At 43.4% G+C, this 20,594-nt stretch overlaps 1 protein-coding gene across 1 annotated transcript in view; it reads left to right on the top strand.

Moving 5' to 3' along the window:
- The window catches only part of CACHD1 (cache domain containing 1), a 248,537-nt gene that overhangs the window by 735 nt on the left and 227,208 nt on the right, over window positions 1-20,594 (top strand). The window contains exon 3 of the mRNA XM_027873998.1: window positions 2-180. Coding sequence (XP_027729799.1) covers window positions 2-180 — 179 coding nt within the window. The remainder of the gene's footprint in view (window position 1; window positions 181-20,594) is intronic.

The raw sequence follows: 20,594 nt of genomic DNA, 5'->3' as shown, positions 1-20,594 counted from the left end.
GCCGGCGGCCGGGGCCGGCGCCGGGGGCCGCCGCCGCCGCTCTGGCTGCTCTGCCTGGCCCTGCTGTGGCGGCTGGGCGGCGCGGCCGACGCCGACTTCTCCATCCTGGATGAGGCGCAAGTGCTGGCCAGCCAGATGCGGAGGTTGGCCGCCGAGGAGCTGGGGGTCGTCACCATGCAGGTAGGCAGCTCGCCCGCCCCGACTCTCCAGCCTTGTTCTCGGAGGAAAGCCCTCTCTGCCCCCTGCACAGCCCTGCTTGCCATGCACACTTCTTCCCTCCCTCAAACTTCTCCCCTTGCTCCGCACCCCCTTCTCGCTACCCCTCTCCCCAGCTCCCTGCGAAGTTCCTCCCCATTCGCTGTCCCCTGCAAACTCTGCGTTCTTTGTCTTCTCGGCCCGGGGGCAGCCTGGCTCCCCTTTCGCCCCTCCGGAGGCCCCACTGGCCCCCACGCTCTCCCACGCTCCTGGCACTCTGATCCCTGCGGGCAAGATTGACCGGGATTTGGGAGCATGTCCAGAGAGGTGTACTGGGAAGTGGTGGGGGCAGCCAGTTTCTGCATCCCCGTCTCCCAGCCCCCTACCAGGGAAGGAGCTGGGGGCTTTGCTAATTCCTTGTCCCGGACGCCCCGGAGTTCTCTAGATTCCAGTCTTACGGGCTGGGATGTAGTCTTTCCTCGGCGAGCCGTGGGCTGAGCTCGGGGTGTGGGATGAGACTCGGGTTTTGTTTTTGTTTGGGTATTTTGGGCGGAGTGAGGACCGATTCTCACTCACCCCAGACTGTTGACCTTCTCTCTGACTCAGGAGAGAAAGAGGACTTTGCAGGCTAATTGCCAGTGCTTGTTGAAGATGACGGTAGTGGTGGCTGCGATGTAGATAATGAGACTAATCCAATTGCTAGATCTCTATCGTACCCAGGGAGGTGTCTCTTACCGTGAGGTTATTTTCTTGTATTTAGCGAGGGAGGCCCAGTCTGTGTTAATGGGGGAGAGCCGGGATTCATTTTAGCTGCAAACCGTCGGATACAATGCATCTCGTTCGGTAATGTGTTATTAATGACAACAATAATAGCATTAAGAATAATAATGGGGCCTTCGGAGGCAGGCTGAGTTTGCTGGAATGCTCTTCTCTCCCAGGTGGAGGTCTCTGATTTCATTTCTTGCTTGCACCTCCCACTGGGAGAGATGTTTGGAATCATTTAGGGACTCAGGTTTCCACAGGATTTCTCCTCCCTTTCTCTCCCCACCCCTTGGGGAGAGCACGTTTCTTGAGGCCAATTTTCAGACTTTTAAACTTGAATCAAAGACAAGCGAGGTTTACTTTTTGAAGGGGAAGTGGAGAGAGAATGCCGAAAGGGAAGGGGTGGTTGAAAAGGTAGATTTGGCTGGATTTTGCAAACCCCAGCACGTGCAGACCTGAATAAATAGCCAGCGAGTCCCCTTCCCAAGCCCCCTGTTTTCGTATAACCATTGGCAGAGCCAGGATGCAATGGCTGTCCCCAGTCCCAGGTCTTTCTGATTCAGAATCGGTTTTCATTTTCTACACCGATGCACCGTTTTGATTTGGCCTGGGACCGGCCAAGTTCTTGGGTATGAAGGAATTTTCTGAGGAAGCGAATTTAAAAACAGGGGGAAAAAAAGACCTGTTGTGTAAAATAAATATTTGGGTGGAAAACATTTCAGGCCAAAGAACCAACCTGTCTTCCTGAACAACAGTGTCCCCCGTAACAATACCCCGAGATCCTGGAGCTGGTGATTCGCAAGCTCTTTTACACCTCACCGGCTGGGGGCCCTCGGAGATGTGGGGGCTGCTGGCTACTCCCCTTGGCTGGCTGGGGCTTGTCTCCTGAGAAGCTGACTGCGGCGAGGGGCACTTCTCACTCCTAGGCAGACAAAAGGGGAAATCAGATCCCAACACATTGTAATTCAGGTAGGGATCAGAAGCAAATGTAGTTTGAGAAGCCTTCGCCATTGAAAAGGAGACCCATTAATGAGAGAGAGAGAGAGAGAATCCGTGGGGTCTGGGTCCAAATGGCCTTTTACTTCCTCCAAACTGGCTTCATTCTAGCACCTTTGGGAAGTCTTTGTGGTAACTGGCCTCCCAGGGCTTAGCCTTTGTCCTGCAAAAAGTGGAGTGTCCCCCCCACCGGCCCCAGCTTTATTTGTGAGACACCTCTCCTGGCTTTAGGAGTAGGTAGGCCGCTTGCTTCCTTCCCAGGATATTTGGGGGACATGTACTTTTCCCTTGGCTCATGCCAAACAGTTTCCAATGCTAGCGTTCCCCTTCCCCCGCTCCCTAATAATGGAATTTTGTACATGGACTTCAGAATCAAGTGGCCTTGGTGACTTACATTGTGGAGCTTTGTGACAGCCCCAGGAAGGCTGCTTTGCCCAGGACATGACTGTGACTTGCTTATGATCTGTCTGATATGGATGTCTATGGATGGAACCTCCCCTGGCTTTTTAGATGCCATACTGGCCACCAGGTGGATAGTTTGGTATAGCTAGAAGGGCTGGCCTTGTTTCTCGGTCATGTTTGGCATTAGGAAAACCTTGGTTTTTTGTTTTTGTTTTGTGGGGGTTTTTTTGTTTTTGTTTTGTGGGGGTTTTTTTGTTTTTGTTTTTCTTGCCAAACTTTGTTATCAATCAATTTCCTTTGAAGCTGATTTGCATTTGCCTTTGCTGCTAAGCTATTTCTTGATCGAATTAGGAATTTTAAAAAATTGGGATTAAAATTTTGCTGACAAAACTGCTACCCCAAATAGGCCTGGATATTTTCCTGCTTCATTTGGTGCAGCAGCAGAGGAAGGAGGGTAAGGATGCTTATAAAAAAGTTAGACCATTGAGAGGGACGATTTTTAGAAAAACACAAACCAGGCCTCTCTCGGTGCCATGGTTTCCTAGGACGTGTTTCTCATGCTCGATAATAGAGTTAGACAGTTGGAGAAACCTTTTACCTTAAGGCTTTAGATCTGGGTTTTCCTAATGAGGCCGGTATGTTCATTGCATTTTGTTTAGGAAAAGAGTTGGAAATAAAATTCCTTGAAACTTAATTGCTCTTAACCATATCCATTGACCTAAGTAAGCTGTCACTGAGTGGAGCTGCTTAAGTAGCAAAGACATTGTCTAGTGATAGGCTGTGGGATAAAGCCAAAAACCTGATCCTACTAGGAGGGAGAGGTCCTCCCAAGCTCTCAGGAACATCAAACCTCAAACCAAAGATCTAGAAAGGAGTGGCCATGGGCAAGCACCACTGGACTCAATTTCCTTGTTACGTGGGCAACTGAGAATAGATGATGTCTCTAAGTTCCTTTTCTCATCTTTGGCAAGCTCTTGTCAGCCAACAAACATGATGACGATTTTTAAATGATTTTTTTGTTTTATATTATCTAGTTTCCTCCTGTGTCCCTTCCTCTTCCCCCTCCCAGGAAGCCATCCCTTTAATAAAGAATTAAACAAAAAAGATTAGAAATTCAGGGAAACTTCATCAATAAATTGAAAAATATCTGATACTACATGTAATATCCCACATTTGTAGAATCTCCTCCTCCGCAAAGGAATGGGACATGGTGATGCCTTCTCTCTCTCTCTCTCTCTCTCTCTCTCTCTCTCTCCCCCTCTCTCTCTTCTTTGGAGACAAGTCAACAGGGCAGTGGATAGATTGCTGGGCCTGGAGTCAGGAAGACCTGAGTTCAAATCCAGCCTCAGATACTTACTAGCTGTGTGACTCTGGGCAAGTCACTTTGCCCTGTTTGCCTCAGTTTCCTCATCTGTAAAATGAGCTGAATCTTTGCCAAGAAAACCAGTTGTCACGACTGAAAAACACTGAACAACAACAGCAACAGCAAATGTACCTCGCAGGCACTGTGCTAGGCCCTGCCAGAGATAAAAGGAAAGGCAACAGTCAGCTTCTGTCCTCTGGGAACTTGCAAGTTAATGAAAGAGGCAAATACAAAAATAATTCTGTATCAACAAGGTCTGTACAGGGTAGATAGAAGGCAACCCTCTGAGGGGACGGCCCCAGCATGATCCTCTTACTATATGTGGCAGTGAGACCTATACCTGCCTCTTCAATGTCTTTAATATTGAGTAAGCACCTACTGCGCACAAGGGCCTATCCCTGGCACTGTGCAGGCTTAGCGAGAAGCCCAAGTTACAGTTGTTGCCTTCAAGGAACTTGTGATCTTATTAGAGAAACCAGATGAGCCTTGAGTGGTTGAACTGGAAGATGCCTTAGGGACCATGGAACCCAAAGAACCATCTGAAAGGGGAAGGGGCTGCTTCAGCAGCATCACCTCCCATTGGTGTTTTTCAGGCAAATCCTGGTTGACCACTTGCTAGGAGGATGCTAGGGGGCTCCATAGTGCATGAAGCGCTAGGCCTAGAGTCAGGAAGACTCAGTCATGAGTTCAAATCTGGCCTCAGACGCTTACTAGGTGTGTGACCCTGGGCAAGTCATTTCACTCTGTTTGCCTCAGTTTCCTCATCTGTAACATGAGCTGGAGAAGGAAATGGCAAACCACTCCAGGATCTTTGCCAAGAAAACCCCAAATGGGGTCATGAAGAGTTGGACACAGATAAACAGCAAGGTGTGTTACAGAAGGCATTCCTTTTTTTTGGCGGGGGAAGGGGCGGTTTGAATAGATGGGCACTGAAGTCTCTTCCAACAATGATGTTCCAAGATTCCAGTCCAGTCTTCGTTCGCGTTCAAGAAAACTCAGAGGTAAGATGACTTGCCCAAGGTCCCACAGCCACTACTATTCAAGCTGGGACTGCAATCCAGGTCTTCTTTTCTCTGTGTCTCCTGGAAACGTAGTCAGCTCAACACAACAAATAGTATGAAGTACTGGCGGGCTTGTATTTGGAGCCCCTGCACGTAGCAGTGGTCAGTGCATGGTAAATGGTCAGGAGACCCTTTTTCATTCATTGTTGTTACTCAATAAAAGGATTTCCTAGCCAAAGAGTCATATAAATTTAGTCTTGGTTATGTGCCTAGCACTGTGCTAACAAGGCTTGGTGGTGTTTGTGAAGAGCAGGGCTGGGCACGTTGTGGTGGAGTGTGGTGAGGAGTGGATGTGGTGTCAGGGGTCCTGGCTTCAAAGCCTGACACTATCACTTCACTTGCTAGCCTTGTTAGTCATTCAGTAAGCATTTATTAAGTGCCTACTCTGTGCCAGGCACTGAGCTAAACCCTAGGAATATAAAGAAAGACAAGATATTTCCTATTCTCAGGAGTTTACAGTCTAACGGTAGAGACAAGCAAACAAGCTACCAACAAGGTAAATTGGCGATAACCAATAGCGGGAAGGCACTAGAATTAAGGATTGGGAAAGATGGCTCTTGGAGTTGACCCAGGGGTTAGCAAACTAAACTTTTTACTAAGCTTTCTTGCCTGTTTTTGTACAGTCTGGGAGCTAAGAATGGACCTTTGCTGTAAAAACCCTTCTTAGCTCCCAGATCATGCAAAACAACAGGCCAGAGGGAATGTTTGCCAACCTCTCGGGTAGACGGTGGGATTTTAACTGGAACTTGAAGGAAGTCAACAAAGTCAGAAGGCAGAGATGAGGAGGGAGAACATAGGGGAAAGCCTGAGAAAATACTCAGAGCCAAGAGACGGACTATCTTGTTGGAATATCCAAGCCAGTATCAGAGAGTGTGTGTGGGGTGTGTGTGTGTGTGTGTGTGTGTGTGTGTGTGTGTGTGTATGTGTGTGTGTGTAGGGTGTGTGTATGGTGTGTAAGAAGACTGGACAAGTGGGTGCAGTGCTGGGGGTGGGAAGGAAGGGCAAATGATGAAGGACTTTAAAAACCAAACAGAGGAATTTTATAATTGATTTGGGAAGTGATAGGGGGCCATTGTTGTTGGTCCTTGGTTTTCTAAGAGAACCAATGACATCAGAGGCGATGTCTTGACTTGCTAGTAAATTAGATTTAATTGAGGCCACTACAGTTTATTAAGTGAGTGTGTTTGTGTTGGGGGGAGAGGGTGACCATGTGACGTGGTCAGACCTGCACTTTAGGAAGATCACTTGGACCACTGAGTCGAGAATGGATCGGAGGGGGGAGAATCTTGTGATTGGCTTAAGGTGCTGAGCTTCTGCAGCAGGATGGTGGACGGCCGTATCCCGAGGAAAGATAAGTGAGGCAATGTTGTTTAGGCAAAATGGACCTTTGCTTGGCTCTGTGGGGGTGAGCAAGAGGCGGTGGTTGACGATGATGCTGGGTGGTGGAGAACGGTGTTGCCTTACACCGTAATAAGGGCATTTGGAAGTAGGGGAGGGTTTGACGGAAAGATGATGAGTTCTGCTTGGGACATGTCTATAGTACACGCAGTTCAAGGTGTCTTGTAGCCGTGTAACTGGGGGCAAGTCCCTTCCTGGGAGGAGTTACCTTCTTCTGTAAAATGAGGGGACTCTTCTAGAGCATCTCTAACATTCCTTCTGACTTTCATACCATGCTAGGTGCCACCAGAAGGTATGGTCCTGCCCAGAAGGAGCTTATACTTGAGTCTTGGAGGATAAACCCATGGGAAAGTCAATCAGCAAGCACTTCCTAAGTACCTACTCTCAGGCTGACAATGTGCTGGAACAGAGATAGGGACCAGACCTGGAATGTCACAGGATGAGAAAACTCCCTCAATCTGTGAAGGTTGGGGCCTGCTCTGCAACTTATATTTTTTAGAGTAGATTGGGGCACAGAAGAGTTGAGTGACCTGTCCAGAATTCCACAGCAGTCTGGGTCAAGGGGGTTAGGCAGAAAGAGGCAAAAATAAAGCTCTCTGCCCTCTTGGGAGCTGGTATTCTATCCGGGGAGATGGATGGATTGCTTTTTGCCTTTGTATCTCCAGCATTATTGATTGATTGATTGTATAAGGAAATGTAAAATGAATTCATAGTGATTTTAGGATGAGGCACTAACAGCTGGGGAGAAAAAGGAAAGGCCTCATGGAAGAGTTGGTGCTATCTTTGAGCAGAGCAGCTCGAAGGGCAATAGCAATTAGAAGAGGCAGGAGCAAGGAGGGAGGTATTGCAGGCCTGGAGCCTAGTCTGTGCAAAGACCTGGAAGTGGGAGATAGGATGCTGTATATGAGGAACAGGGAATAGGGAGCTTTAGCTTACCTGATTCTTGTTGGGAGTAAGATCTGGCCTTTTTAGCTACCTCTATTTATCATCATAAACCCCACTTACCATAATAGAATAGTCTAGGATTGTTGTCGATGAGTTTCTGGAACACAGGTAGCCCAGCAGCCCAGATATTTAGACAGCATTGTTAGGCTGGGCTCAATACCAGCCTCTGACACCACCCTATGCCCCAAGGTAAGATTTGTATCGATCTTTAAGATTTCTCTCCGTCATACAAATGGGAAGAGGACCCACATGTACAAAAACATATGTAGCAGCTCTTGCTGTGGTGGCGAAGAATTGGAAATTGAGGAGATGCCCATCGACTGGACAATGGCTGAACAAGTTGTGGTATATGAATGGAATGGAATACTATTGTGCTAAAAGAAATGATGAGCAGGCGGACTTCAGAAAAACCTGGAAAGGCTTGTATGGACTGATGCTGAGTGAAGTGAGCAGAACCAGGAGAACGTTGTACACAGTAACAGCACGTTGTGCGATGACTGACTTTGATAGACTTAGCTCTCCTCAGCAATGCAAAGATCTAAGACATCTCCAAAAGTCTCATGATGGAAAACTCTATCCACATCCAGAGAAAGAATTGTGGAGTTTGAATGCAGATGGAAGCAGACTATTTGCTTTTTTTTCCCCTTCTGTTTTGTTTTGTTTCTTCTTTCTTGTGGTTCCTCCTGTTGGTTCTAATTCTTCTTTACAACATGACTAATGTGAAAATGTGTTTAATACGAATGTATATGTAGAGCCCATATCCAATTGCACACTGTCTTGGGGAGAGAGGCAGGGAGGGAGGGGGAGAAAATTTAAAACTCAAAAGCTTATGGAAGTGATTGTTGAAAACTAAAAATAAATTAATTTATTTTTTAAAAAAAGAAAAAAAAAGATTTCTCTCTGTCTCGGACTTCAGAAAAACCTGGAAAGATGTATATGAACTGATGCTGAGTGAAATGAGCAGAACCAGGAGAACATCGTATACAGCAATAGCCACATTGTTCAGTGACTGACTTCGATAGACTTAGCTCTTCTCAGCAATGTAAGGATCTGTGATAACCCAAAAGACTCATGAGGGAAAATGCTATCCACATTCAGAGAAAGAACTGTGGAGTCTGAATGCAGGTGGAAGCAGACTACTTGCTCTCCCTTTCTTTTGTTATTTTGTTTCTTCTATCTCATGGTTCCTCTCATTAGTTCTAATTCTTCTATACATCATGACTAATGGTAAAATATGCTTAATATGAATGTATAAGTAGAACCTATATCAGATTACACACCATCTTGGGGAGGGGGAGGAGAGGGAGGGGCAGAAAATTTAAAACTCAAAATCTTATGGAAGTGAATGTTGAAAACTAAAAATAAATAAATTATTAAGGAAAAAATTATTTCTCTCTATCTTGGGCCAAATAGGAGAGATTTTAGAAACAGTCATCCATTGGCATCTACAAGAAGCATGGTTATTGTCATATGAATCCAGCACACTTAGCATTAATGAAAATCCTCTACTCCTCAGAAATGGAATCTCCAGGAGGTAGAATCAAATTGTCCATTAGTAGAACAATTTTGAGTTGAGCATAGTGGAAATGAACCCAAGAAAAAAACCCATTAAAATCATCTGTCTTAATAGCCTTGTATCCCTTTTGCTTTTTTTTAAGGATTCCTGTTCCTCCCTTCTGCACTCCTCTCTGGACCCACACCTGGTGATGGCTCTCCCTATAGCCCTGGGGCCCTGTACTTATGTAACTGGCTATGCCAGCCATGCTTGAAGCTGAGGGGGGTATTTTTTGGAGGAGCAATGGGGCTGCACGTTAAGAATCACCCAGAGTTATGTTGAGTTTTGCTAGAGGAGTTGCAGAGATTCCCTCTATATTGTACCCACTTTCTTCCTTGACACCCAAGTGACTTAGTTCTCACTTTTCCATGCCAAATACCAAAGGAAAGTGAGTCTCTAACATGGGAGTCCCAGTATTACATCTCACACCGAAGCGGGAATTGTCATCACTCATGATGGTGGACTAGTAGAATGTTCGAGCTGGAAGGGAACCGAGAGGCTGAGAGGTTGTCATCAATGAAAGTGCCATCTTTCATTTTAGAGAATAAGAAAAGCCCAGACCCAGGAATTGGCTGGTTCAAGGTACACAACAACTTCCTGGCAGAGCCCGGGGCTCTAAGTGGGGTCTCCTGACTCCAAATTCTGTGCTTTTTCTTTCTCGTATAAAGGTCCTTATTTATCAAAATGGGATCATTAATTTAGGAACCTTAGAGGTCCAATCTAGGACTTCAAATCTTTGTTCTTCCAGCTCAACTCCCTGGGTGGCTATGGGCAAGTTACCTAACTTCTTTGGGCCTCAGTTTCTTCATGTGTAAACAATGAGATGGTTGGACCAGATGAACTCTGGGGTCCCTACTCATACTGAATCATGATCCTAGAGCAAAAGAGAGTGAAGAGAGCCTGTTTTTATTGTCATCTTTCTTTTCCCAATGCCCAGTACATTGTAATCACTACATGCTCATTGAGGTGAAGCTATATTTCATCTCTTGCAATTGACTTTATCCTTCTACCACCATCAAAACTTTTCAGGTAGCAGCCTGAGATCATTTGGAATTTACCACATTCTCTCTGGGAGAACCCAAAAGCAATGATGGTTCTATAAGTTGGTTACCACAAAGAAGCAGAAGACTTGAGGGCCATGATGGCAGGCAGCATGGCAGAGGAGTAGAAGGAGCTCTGGCATCTGGACTCATAGGCCCTGGATTGCGTAGAATCAATCCCACTTCTTCCCTGGGTGACCTTGGGCAACTCGGTTCCCATCTGCCTGTTTGGGCTTCAGTTTCTTCCTCTACACAATGAAGGTGTTGGATTACTAGATGTTCTCCAAGATCCCTACTGGCTCTAAAGGTCAGGGCTTAGCTAGCCAGGAGAGCTGTGACGTAGTCTTGTTTCTGAAGGCTGAGGGAGGCATTGAGTGAAGACTGATTCCTCTCTCTTTTGCGCTCACTTACTAGACTTATTGGTCGTAACTATTACTGGTCACGAGCTGCCTTCTTTCATCATTCTCATGAATAGTTCCTTTGTTAGTATTGGTAGACTGCAACTCAATAGGACTTAGCAGCATGATATGAGAGCAAATGTGCAACAGGCTTAGATAGCAATATAGTATCAAGGGAGAGGAAAGTCATAGGCTCATTACTCATTTAAAAATGGAATCAGGCTCCAAAGAGATTGTGTCAAGCTAGAACTTTGTGTTGAAGCTAAGATGAAAATTAATAGAGATCAATGTAAAGTGCTATGTGTTGGTTCAGAAAGTCGACTCCACATGGACAAGATGAGGGAAGCATGGCCATTTAGAAGGTCATCAGAAAAAGGTTTCAGAGTTTCAGTGGAATGCAAACTCAGTAGTATTAATAGAGATTATGATGATGATAATATTTAACATTTATATAATTATATAAATATATACATACATATATAGTTTACAAGTTTATATAATATGTGTGTACATTAAACACATAGACACACACATATATATACATGTATATATTAATTTTACAAGATGCTTTACCTAGATTATCTTATTTTACCATCACAACAACCTTGAAAAATAGGTGCTATTATAACCCTCATTTTATAGATGAAGAAATTGAGGCTGAAAAAAGGTCAAGTGACTTTTCCAGGATCAGACTTGTCCAATCAATCAGTAAACATTTGTTAAATACCTGCTCTGTGCCAGACACTCGGGAAAGATAAAAGATAGCTCCTGCTCTTAAGGAGTCCTCAGACTAGTAAACAGTTCTGTATAAACAAGGCCTAGACATGATATATTGGAAGTGATCAACAGAAAGAAACCATTGGCATGAAGGGGGTTGGAAGAGAGTAGTTAGTGTCTTGGGCAATATTAGAATTCAGACTCCTGGTGTAGCTGTTTCACTGCTCTACCCACTAGTTTCCTCAGTGAGAGTGAGCAATGTGAAAAGGCCCCCCAAAAAACTCTTGTGCTCTTAACCTGCATTAAGAGAAACATAGTACTCAAGACTAGGGGAGGATAGCCCCATTGTACTCCAGATTAAATCTGGAATATTGTGATCGTTTCTGAGCACAACATTCTTTTTTTCGAGGCAATTGGGGTTGAGTGACTTGCCCAGGGTCACATAGCTAGGGAGTGTCAAGTGTCTGGTCTGAGACCAGATTTGAACTCAGGTCCTCCTGAGTCCAGGGCCAGTGCTCTACCCACTGCACCACCTAGCTGCCCCTGGGCACAACATTTTAAGAAAGACATTGAAGTGTCCAAAATCGGGCAGATATGATGATAAAGAATCTTGGGTTCTTGCTGCGTTCACATGATGATCAGTTGAAGGTCAAGGATGTTCGGCCTGGAAATTGGGGGAGGAAAAGGGATACAATAGCTGTATTCATATATCTGCAGAGATGTGATATGGAAGAGGGTAGACTTGTGCTTTCTGGCCCTGAGTGTTGGAGCTAGAAGGAAGTATGTGGCCTGAGTTGCAGAGGGAGATAGATGTTTGATGCCAGGAAAAACCTTGTCATAATTCAAGTTATCCCAAAGTGGACGGGTCCCCTCCAGACATAGAGGGTTGGATGACCATGTGTCTAGTCTGTTATAGAGAGGATTTGTGGTGAGCTGTAAGTGGGACTAAGGTGCCACCAAGTGAGTCCCTTCTGACTCTGACCTGCTCTGATCCTGCACTTCCTCAGATGGGCTGTAAACTGATAGGACAAGTCTACCGTCTATCTCTTGTCTTATAACATTATGGAATTGTAACAAGTGTCAATGATGTAAGAAGGAACTTTTGGCTTTTGCCACCTTTCTTCTAGTCCTGACTTGGACTGCTGGAGTGAGTGAATGAGTAAAGGAATGAATGACAAAAAAAAAAACAAACAAACCCCTTATGGAGCACTAATTACCCGCCAAGCACTGTTCTAAGTGCTGGGAATACTGATACAAAATCAATATGGTCCTTGATGTCAGAGAATTCACATTCTAATTAGAGAAGAAGATACATATTGGGAGTTTAACTACAGGGCAGATGGAAAGTCCCAGTAGTTCTTAGGTTGCAAAGGCAGGGCAGATGGTAATCTGCCTTCTTCACTATATTTTCCATTGATAAAAACCATCTCCCATTTCTGATGTTACCAAGGACTTTGCCAAGTTGACAGCACCAAGTAATTTTCTCAGAGGGAGGAAAAAAGATAGTCAATGAGCATTTATTAAGTGCCTTCTATGTGCCAGGCACTGTGCTAAGCCCCTAGGGGATACAAAGAAAAGCAAAATATCTGTCCCTGACCATAATGAGCTAAAAACCCAGAGTGGAAGGCAACATGCAAGCACTTGTGTACATGCAAGATATATACAGCATTTAGTAGAGATGATCTGAGAGGGAAGGCACAGGGGTTAAAGGCGGCCAGGAAAGACTCCTTTCAGAAGGTGGTACTTCAGCTGGAACTTCAAATAAGTCAAGGAAACCAAAAGGCAAAGATGAGGAAGGGGAGAATTCCAAACATGGAGAATAACCAGTGAAAAGAGAAAGGAGAGAAAGGTGGGGGGCGAAATATATTAAGGAGCAGTGTAGTGAAGGATGGCAGAAAAAGTCTAGGCTTGATGGAAGGAACCTCCAAATAGAGCTGTCCTAGGTGCTCTGGTCTGACTAGGGAGGCGGCTTGGAGGAGACAGTAGGGAGGGGATTCCTCTTTGGCTAGAGGTTGGACTATGTGGTTCCACGGTCCTTTAAGTCTCTTTCAAGTCTTAAGATTCTGCAGATCTATAGAAATTTGGGCTTTAGGTGTGGTTTCCCTCCCCATCAGGGATCAAGGTCAAGTCCGTGACTAATAAACAGTCCATGGACTATGGGATCCCATGATTCAAGCCATATAGCTTCATTGGAAGAATATTCATGTGAAAAAGAGAGGCTTTTGTTTTAGGGAGAAGCTTGGGATCGGTGAAAACACTTCACAATTTCCCAGATGCCTGCTCTCCTTCCTATTCCATTATGAGCACTGTTCATTATTGAGTTTAAAATAGATATTCTAATACCTTCTACTGTCTGTCTCTTGTCTTATAACATTATGGAATTGTAACAAGTGTCAATGATGTAAGAAGGGACTTTTCGCTCCTGCCACCTTTCTTCTAGTCCTGACTTGGACTGCTGGAGTGAGTGAATGAGTGAAGGAATGAATGACAAAAAAAATAGAAGTTCTAATAGACCAGCTTTAGGTCCTGCACATCTAGAGTGGATAAAAGGAATTTTTCATCCACTTATTATTTCTTGTGTGGATAGTGAAGCCAAATTCTCTTAAATGATCATGGATTTCATTTTGGTGACTACAATGTTCCAAGTGTATGAATTATTTTAATTGTTAAAAGTGTCGTTGACTGCACATGTATAACCTACATCAAATTGCTTGCCTTCTCAATGGGGGGGGAGGAGGAAGAGAATTTGGAACTCAAAATTTTTTTAAAATGAATGTTTTAAATTGTCTTTATATATAATTAGGGAAAATAAAACATTAAATAGCTTTTTAAATATTAAAATTTTTACATATAATTGGAAAATATTTAATGAAATAAAAATTAAAAACATTAAAAGTAAATATTTGAAAAGTTTCATTGTGCTTGTGGTTTTCACATATCCTTAATTTCTGGATATGCCCCATTCCACACCCCCAAATGAGCCTTCCCTTGTAACAAAGAAAAACAGTGAAGCAAAACCAAATGACCCAGTCCTTGCACCTGCCTGGACCCTTCTGTCCCTACTGCTCCCTACCTCTCTACAAAAAGAAGGGAGATCCTGAAGTATATGGATTTGAAAAGGGCACCCTGCCCACAGTGGCTCAGCTGGTTCTGTGCTCTGACCCTGTCACCGGCCATCACCAGGAAAAATCTGTTATTTTTAGGGGCTGCTTGGCTCAGGCACTTTTCCCTAGGCCACTAAGAGTTTTTTGTTTGGTTTTGTTTGTTTGTTTTGCTTACATGGGATTGACTTTACTCAGGTGCTACAGTGGACCAATCCCACCTCTGCCCTCCCCTCTCCACTATTTCAGTGTGCCTGACCACTCAGCCCCTCTTCTGCCTGCTTTCTCTGATGCCAACCACATTGTTCCACCAGAGTACAGGAGCTGCCTTGTTCCAAGAGGAGGCTTTTTTTTTTTAAAACACAGAGAAGCAAGTTGACTCCATTTGCCTTTTCTATGACATGCCTTAGAATTTTTTTGGTCTTCAAGTGGATCAGGCACAGAAGGACCCAGTCTGGCATCATTTGTGGGGGGGGGGGGGTGGGGGGTGGTCTATTTTGAAGCCCCTTCCTTTAAATCTAGAAATGTCAGGAAATCATTGAAGAAAGAAAAGCTTCACCAGAAATCAGTGACCCTTGGCAGGGCAAAACTCAATTTCAACTTACTGCTCTCTGTTTTGAGTTTCAACCTGAATTACCAAGTTGTTTTTTTCAAGCATTTAAAAAATTATGACCTTTTAAAACAGTTCATAAAAAAGGGCTTATTTAAGACCATACATTTAGAGCTGACTATACATTTAGAATCTAAGCCTGTCATTTTATAGATGAAGAAAGTAAAGCCCAGGGAGAAGAGACACACTAAGTTTAGTGGGAGAGGCAGGATTTGAACCCTGGTCCATTACTTTGAATCCTGATCTCCCCATCTTGTGCCACTGTTCATTTGACCAAATATTCTCTAATGCTTGTCAGTACATCATCATATGTGTGTGTGCTTGCATGTTGCAAGTAGTAGAAATTGATTTCCTAATGAAAACTTTGGTTAGGTAGAGCCACCTCATTTATTTGTTTATTTTATTTTATTTTGGAAAATTGTAGCAGGAAAAATAGGAATTTTTAAAAACATGATTCTTTTTTGGATTTGAATTTAAGGCTGCCCACACTTTCCTTCCTCTAATCAATGATTATAGAATAGGAGATTCGTATTCATAGCGTTATGATTAAGACTAAAGTGCTTTACCTATGTTAACTCATTTTGTCCTCGCAAAAGTTTTGAGAAGAAGGTGCTATTATTCTCTTCATTTGACAGATGAGGAAACAGAGGCTCATCGTGGCTAAGTGACTTGTCCAGGGTCACACAGCCAGCAAGTGTTAAGGAAAGATTCAAACTCAAAACTTCCTGACTCCCAGTCCTTCACTCTATCCACTGCCCTACCATTGAGCTGTGTTTTTTACTCTGTAATTAAATCCAAATTTATATAAGCTACTATTATTATCAGTATAGCTGTTGTTCAGTTGTTTCAGTCCTGTCTGAATCTTCATGACCCCATTTGGGGTTTTCTTGGCAAAGATACCAGAATGGTTTTCCATTTCCTTCTCCAGCTCATTTTACAGGTGAGAAAACTAAGGCAAATAAGGTTAAGTGACTTGTCCAGGATCACACAGCTAGTAAGTGTCAGATTTGAATTCAGGTTCTCTTGACCCCAGGACCAGCGCTGCATCCATTGTGCCACTTAGCTGCCAACAGCATCATAGTCAGTGAATATACTCCACTGGTTGCTGTTTGGGTTGTTTTGCTTTTTTTGCATATTTTTAGCTCGTAAGAGAAGGATCTTTCCAGATTTTTTAGAGTCTTTCTAGGTTGTAATCTCAAGGGGAGGCAGATTGGTAAAATAGGAGTACTGGCTCTAGTCAGAGGATACAGGTTCAAATTCTGCCCAAGGCTTACTACCTGTATAATGTTGAACAAGCTATTTAAGTTTTAGATGTCTACTTTTCTCATCTGTAAAATGACAGAGTTGGATCAGATGGGCCATGAGATCACAGCTAACTTCTAATTCTATGTTCCTAATTGTACTATAGTATTCAATCCCATAGAGGTATCACAGTTTATTTAATCATTCCTCAATTATTGAGACATTACAATTCTTTGCAATTATGAATAGCTCTGGATGACCATGTTTGAAGCTGATGACTCTTATTTTTGTTTTTGCTTTTGTTAACACTTCCAGGCTATGTTTTCAACAATGGAATTACTAGGTCAAAGGGCATGATTATTTTTATAAATTTTATTGTACACTGTTGGATTTCAATCTGAAAAAAAATTTATACAGGTTTGCAATTCCATCAGCAATGTATGAGTGTGTCCATTTCTCCTTTCATTCCCAAGGCACTGAACTTTTAATCATTTTTAATCAATACATGTATGTATCAGTATATCATGTAATTATCAGTAGTAACAGTATATCAACATTATTTTACTTTAAATCTTTGTGTATCAGTGAGATTATGAGTTTTAAATTTTGTGTTCCCTAATGTTTTGGTTTGTGATTCTGATGCTTTCAATTTGTATTTTCTCTCCTCTGATCAGTTATTCACTGTGGACTGAGCAGACTACTTTTTCACCTTGTTCTCTTATGTTTAATTCTAAAGCATTTGCCTTCTCCCCTAGACTCCTCCTCTTTCCCTTTCCAGTTTTCTCCATAGTTATCTAGGCTGTACTGATTCCAGCCTGATTCTGATTTGCAAAGTTTCTACAAGTAAATATGATAAGAGGCGGGTAGATGAAGGAGCCTTCGGTATGTCTCTGGAAATAGTGTATATTACGGAAATTGATGAATGCAGACCAGGGGAGTAAAACCTCCTCTGTTTTCACACGATTTTCTCTTGGATAGGTTCCAACCATCACAATTTTTTTTTGAGGCTGTCAGAGTCCAGGGTGGGGGCTCTTCTCTTGGGTGGGGGTCCCTGCTCTCTTTGTGCTTGGCCCACTTGGATTTTTTTTTTCATGGAACATTTCAAAAAGCTATTGGGAGGTCCTAGTAGAAGGAAGGGCAGTTGGAAACTGGCAAGTCAGGGAGAAAGAATCTGAATTTTTAATTAGGCTTTTGAGATGCTTCTTCAAAGTGTGGGAGACATCATTAGTGATGTAAGTCGGGTTGCATTAGCCCACAGTGACATTTCATTTCAAACACTGGGAGCGCAGCTGTCCCTGGCAGATAAAAGTTGCCAGTGCGTTGCCGCAGTAGCAGCAGCAAGGTGGATGGGGAGATAATGAGCTGCCTGTCTGTCGCGAATCGCTTACTGTGGGCTGGGAGAACCCTGCCAATCATAGGCAGGAGGTAGGAGGCAGGAGTTATTAACGGGAGAAAAATCCCAATATGTCATCAAGCCATTTGGACTCATTTCAGCTGTGGTAGAGCTGATAGGACACATGCTAAGTGAGGGAATCACACAAACTGAGGCTAGGAGGATGCTGGCCAACGTGGTGCTCGCCTGCCCCCCGCCTTCTCTTAACTCAGTAGATGCAGAAGATAATGACCCACATAGACAACGATGGTAAAGAAGACGTCTTAGCTTGATCAGCCTGACGTGACTCCGTGTGGAAAGATGACCTGAGTGCAAACATAACTCTAGAGCTGACCGTGGCCTCAAAGGCCATCTAGTCCAAACCCAGATTTTATAGACGAGGAAACTGAGAGCCATGGAGGTGAATTGACCTACTCCATAGTGAGGCAAGATTTGAATCTAAGTCCTTTCTCCTGAGCTACCAGGGCTTTCCCCACTGCTCTAATCCCACAGCTGTGCTAGGACTGGGGTTGGTATTACGCCTGAGTTTTTTTTGTTTTTGTTTTTTTTTAACTATTTGTGTGAACTTGGATAAGTCCCAAGCTCTCTAGGATAGAATTTCCTCATCCTGCAGTGGGGTGAAGATGAGTACAAGAGCTGAAATTGTAAGGGTCTCCAAGGCCTTTCCATACAGCATCTCAGTTGAGTTTTTAGCCCAGCCCCAGGAGATAGGTATCATTATTATCCCCCTTTTACAGAAGAGGAAATCGAGGCTCAGAGAGGTAAGTGATTTGCTGAGGGTCACAGCTAGCACTCTGTGCTGGGGGATTTGAGCTGAGGTCTTCTGGATTCAAAGGCCCTGGTGCCACCCATTGTGCTGGCCTGCCTTTCCTGCTATAGGACATCTACCCCAACGAGGTTAATGACAGAAAGAAGGGTTCTTTATATATCTAAATATTCATAATAGAAATTTTTGTGGCAGCCCAACACACACATATATACATGTGCACTTACATATATACATACACATGCACATATACATGACCATTAACACATACATGTATATTTATATGCATATATAAATACACAGCACACATACATGCACACAAACACATACATATACATACACACGTATATATCCATACACATATACCTATACCTACGTGTACATATATACATATATACACACACATACTCTGTATATATCTTCTCTATGTGTAACCTACTTGCATGTTGTTTTCTTCCCCATTACACTGTAAGCTCCTTGAGGGCAGGGACTGTTTTTGCATTTCTTTGTATCTCCAATCCTTAGCATAGTGTTTGCACATAGCAGGTGCCCCATAAATGCTTGACTGATGGATTGGAAATAACACAGGTCCCTGTGATTCAGCAATACCACTGCTAGGTCTATATCCCAAAAACATCCAAAAAAGGGGGGGAAAGACCTATTTGTACAAAAATATTTCTAGCAGTTCTTTTTGTGGTGACTAAGAATTGGAAATTGAAGGGATGCCCATCAAATGGGGGATGGCTAAACAAGCCATGTGTGATTGTATGATTGTAATAGAATATTATTGTGCTATAAGAAATGACAAGCAGAATGATTTCAGAAAAATCTGGAAAGACTTACATGAACTGATGCATAGTGAAGTAAACAGAACCAGGACAATGTTGTACACAGTAACAGCAATATCTGATGAAGCATTGTGAATGATTTAGCTATTCTCAGCAATATAATGGTCCAAGACAATCCCAAAGGACTCAGGATGAAGCGTGCCGTCTGCCTCCAGAGAAAGAACTGATATTGATCGAATACAGACTGAAGCTTGCTATTTTTCTACTGTCTTTCTTTCATCTCTTTCTTTTATTTGAGTCTTTTTGTAACAAAATGATTAATATGGAAATGTTTTTTATAATTGCCCATTTATAACCTATATCTGATTGCTTACTTTCTCAGGGAGGGGAGAGGGGAAGGGAAGGAGGAATAGAATTTTGAACTCAAAACTTTGAATAAAAAAGCTGAGTAGACCTTAAAAAAAAAGAAATAGCATGGGTGCCTGTCAATTGAAGAACCGCTGCATGAGTCTTGTTCTACAAGAAGGAACAACACCTTTGAAGAATTCCGAGAACCTAGGAAGCCTGTGAACGAAGTTTGCCAAAGTAATGCAAATAGAAGCGAGATAACAACGTACAAGATGGCTTTATGAATGTGATGGCAAGCAACGCTGAAAGGTAGGAAAGGTAGGAAAGACTACTGGTTGTGAAGCAGAGAGGTAGAGGACTGTGGGTGAAAAATGCTGCATATCCCATCAGATGTGGTTGCTTCTCTGTTGGCAACTTGTTTCCAGGGGATGGCTCGATGAAAGGGAGTAATAATAACGGGAAGAAAGTCTGGCATTTAGATTGGGCTTTAAGGTTTGCAAAACACTTCACATACAGTATCTTATTTGGCCCTCACAAGAACCCCGTCAAGCGGGTGTTATTAGTATCCCCATTTGACAGATCAGGAAACCAAGGCTGAGAGGAGATAAGTGACTTAACCCAGGGTTGAACAGCTAGAATCTGAGGCAGGGTTTTGACTCAGACCTTTCTGAATCAAAGTTTAAGCTCAATTCACCAGCTGGCAAATAGTTCTTCTTGTCATATGGGGAATAAATGTGTTGGGAAAAGAAATCAAAAGCCTTCAGTTTGTATTGTTTTTAAAGGAGTGGTTTGCGCTAGGTGATACTCAAAGGTCTCTTCTGGCTGCTTAATCTTATAAAAAGAAAAGAAGACGGTATTCTGTATAAGAGCAGAATGCTATGGAATTAAGGCTAGTCTGCTATTGGGGCATGATGTGCTACTGGAAAGAAATCTCTTTAAATGTTTGAGAAATAAAGACTATTTGAAATCAGAAAGAAGTTTCATGCTCACTGATATCAATAGATGCATTTAGGGAAATCACCCAGGGGCATTTTTATGGTGAAGTTAGTTGTGTCTAGTTTGAAAGCTTTCCTTCTAATTATTGCGTGGAATATTGAGGAGTTAGACATGGAAAAAACACGTAGTCACTTTCTGGCCCCTCCTCGGCCCTCTCGGGCTTTCTAAAAGCCAATTTCTGGTGCTTTGTTTTGCCCATTTTTCATCTTTAAAAAAAAAATTTCCCCCTCCTCTGCCTTCTGGCTTTGATACTGTGCTATGCTGCTATGTGTCCATCTGTTTTTATTTACTGTATTTACATGAAGTCTGACATTAACCCAGCCTAGCAGCAGAATATGCCCCAGGCACTAGGCTCAGCCTGGCTGGGCAGCTCCTAATGGGACGTGTGGGCTTGGCTCTGGTAGGAGATGTGCTTTCTGTTTTGATTTACTGACTCCTGACCCTCCCTCCGGCCATGGGCCCACCCACCAAGATCGGCAAATAGAGGCGTCTGGACTCGCTGATGGCAGCTGTCTCCC

Source organism: Vombatus ursinus, unplaced genomic scaffold (assembly GCF_900497805.2).
Source record: "Vombatus ursinus unplaced genomic scaffold, bare-nosed wombat genome assembly UNPS02014804.1, whole genome shotgun sequence".
Lineage (NCBI taxonomy): Eukaryota > Metazoa > Chordata > Mammalia > Diprotodontia > Vombatidae > Vombatus > Vombatus ursinus.
Note: the sequence above shows the minus strand (reverse complement) of the source record. Positions and strands in the feature narration are given on the sequence as shown.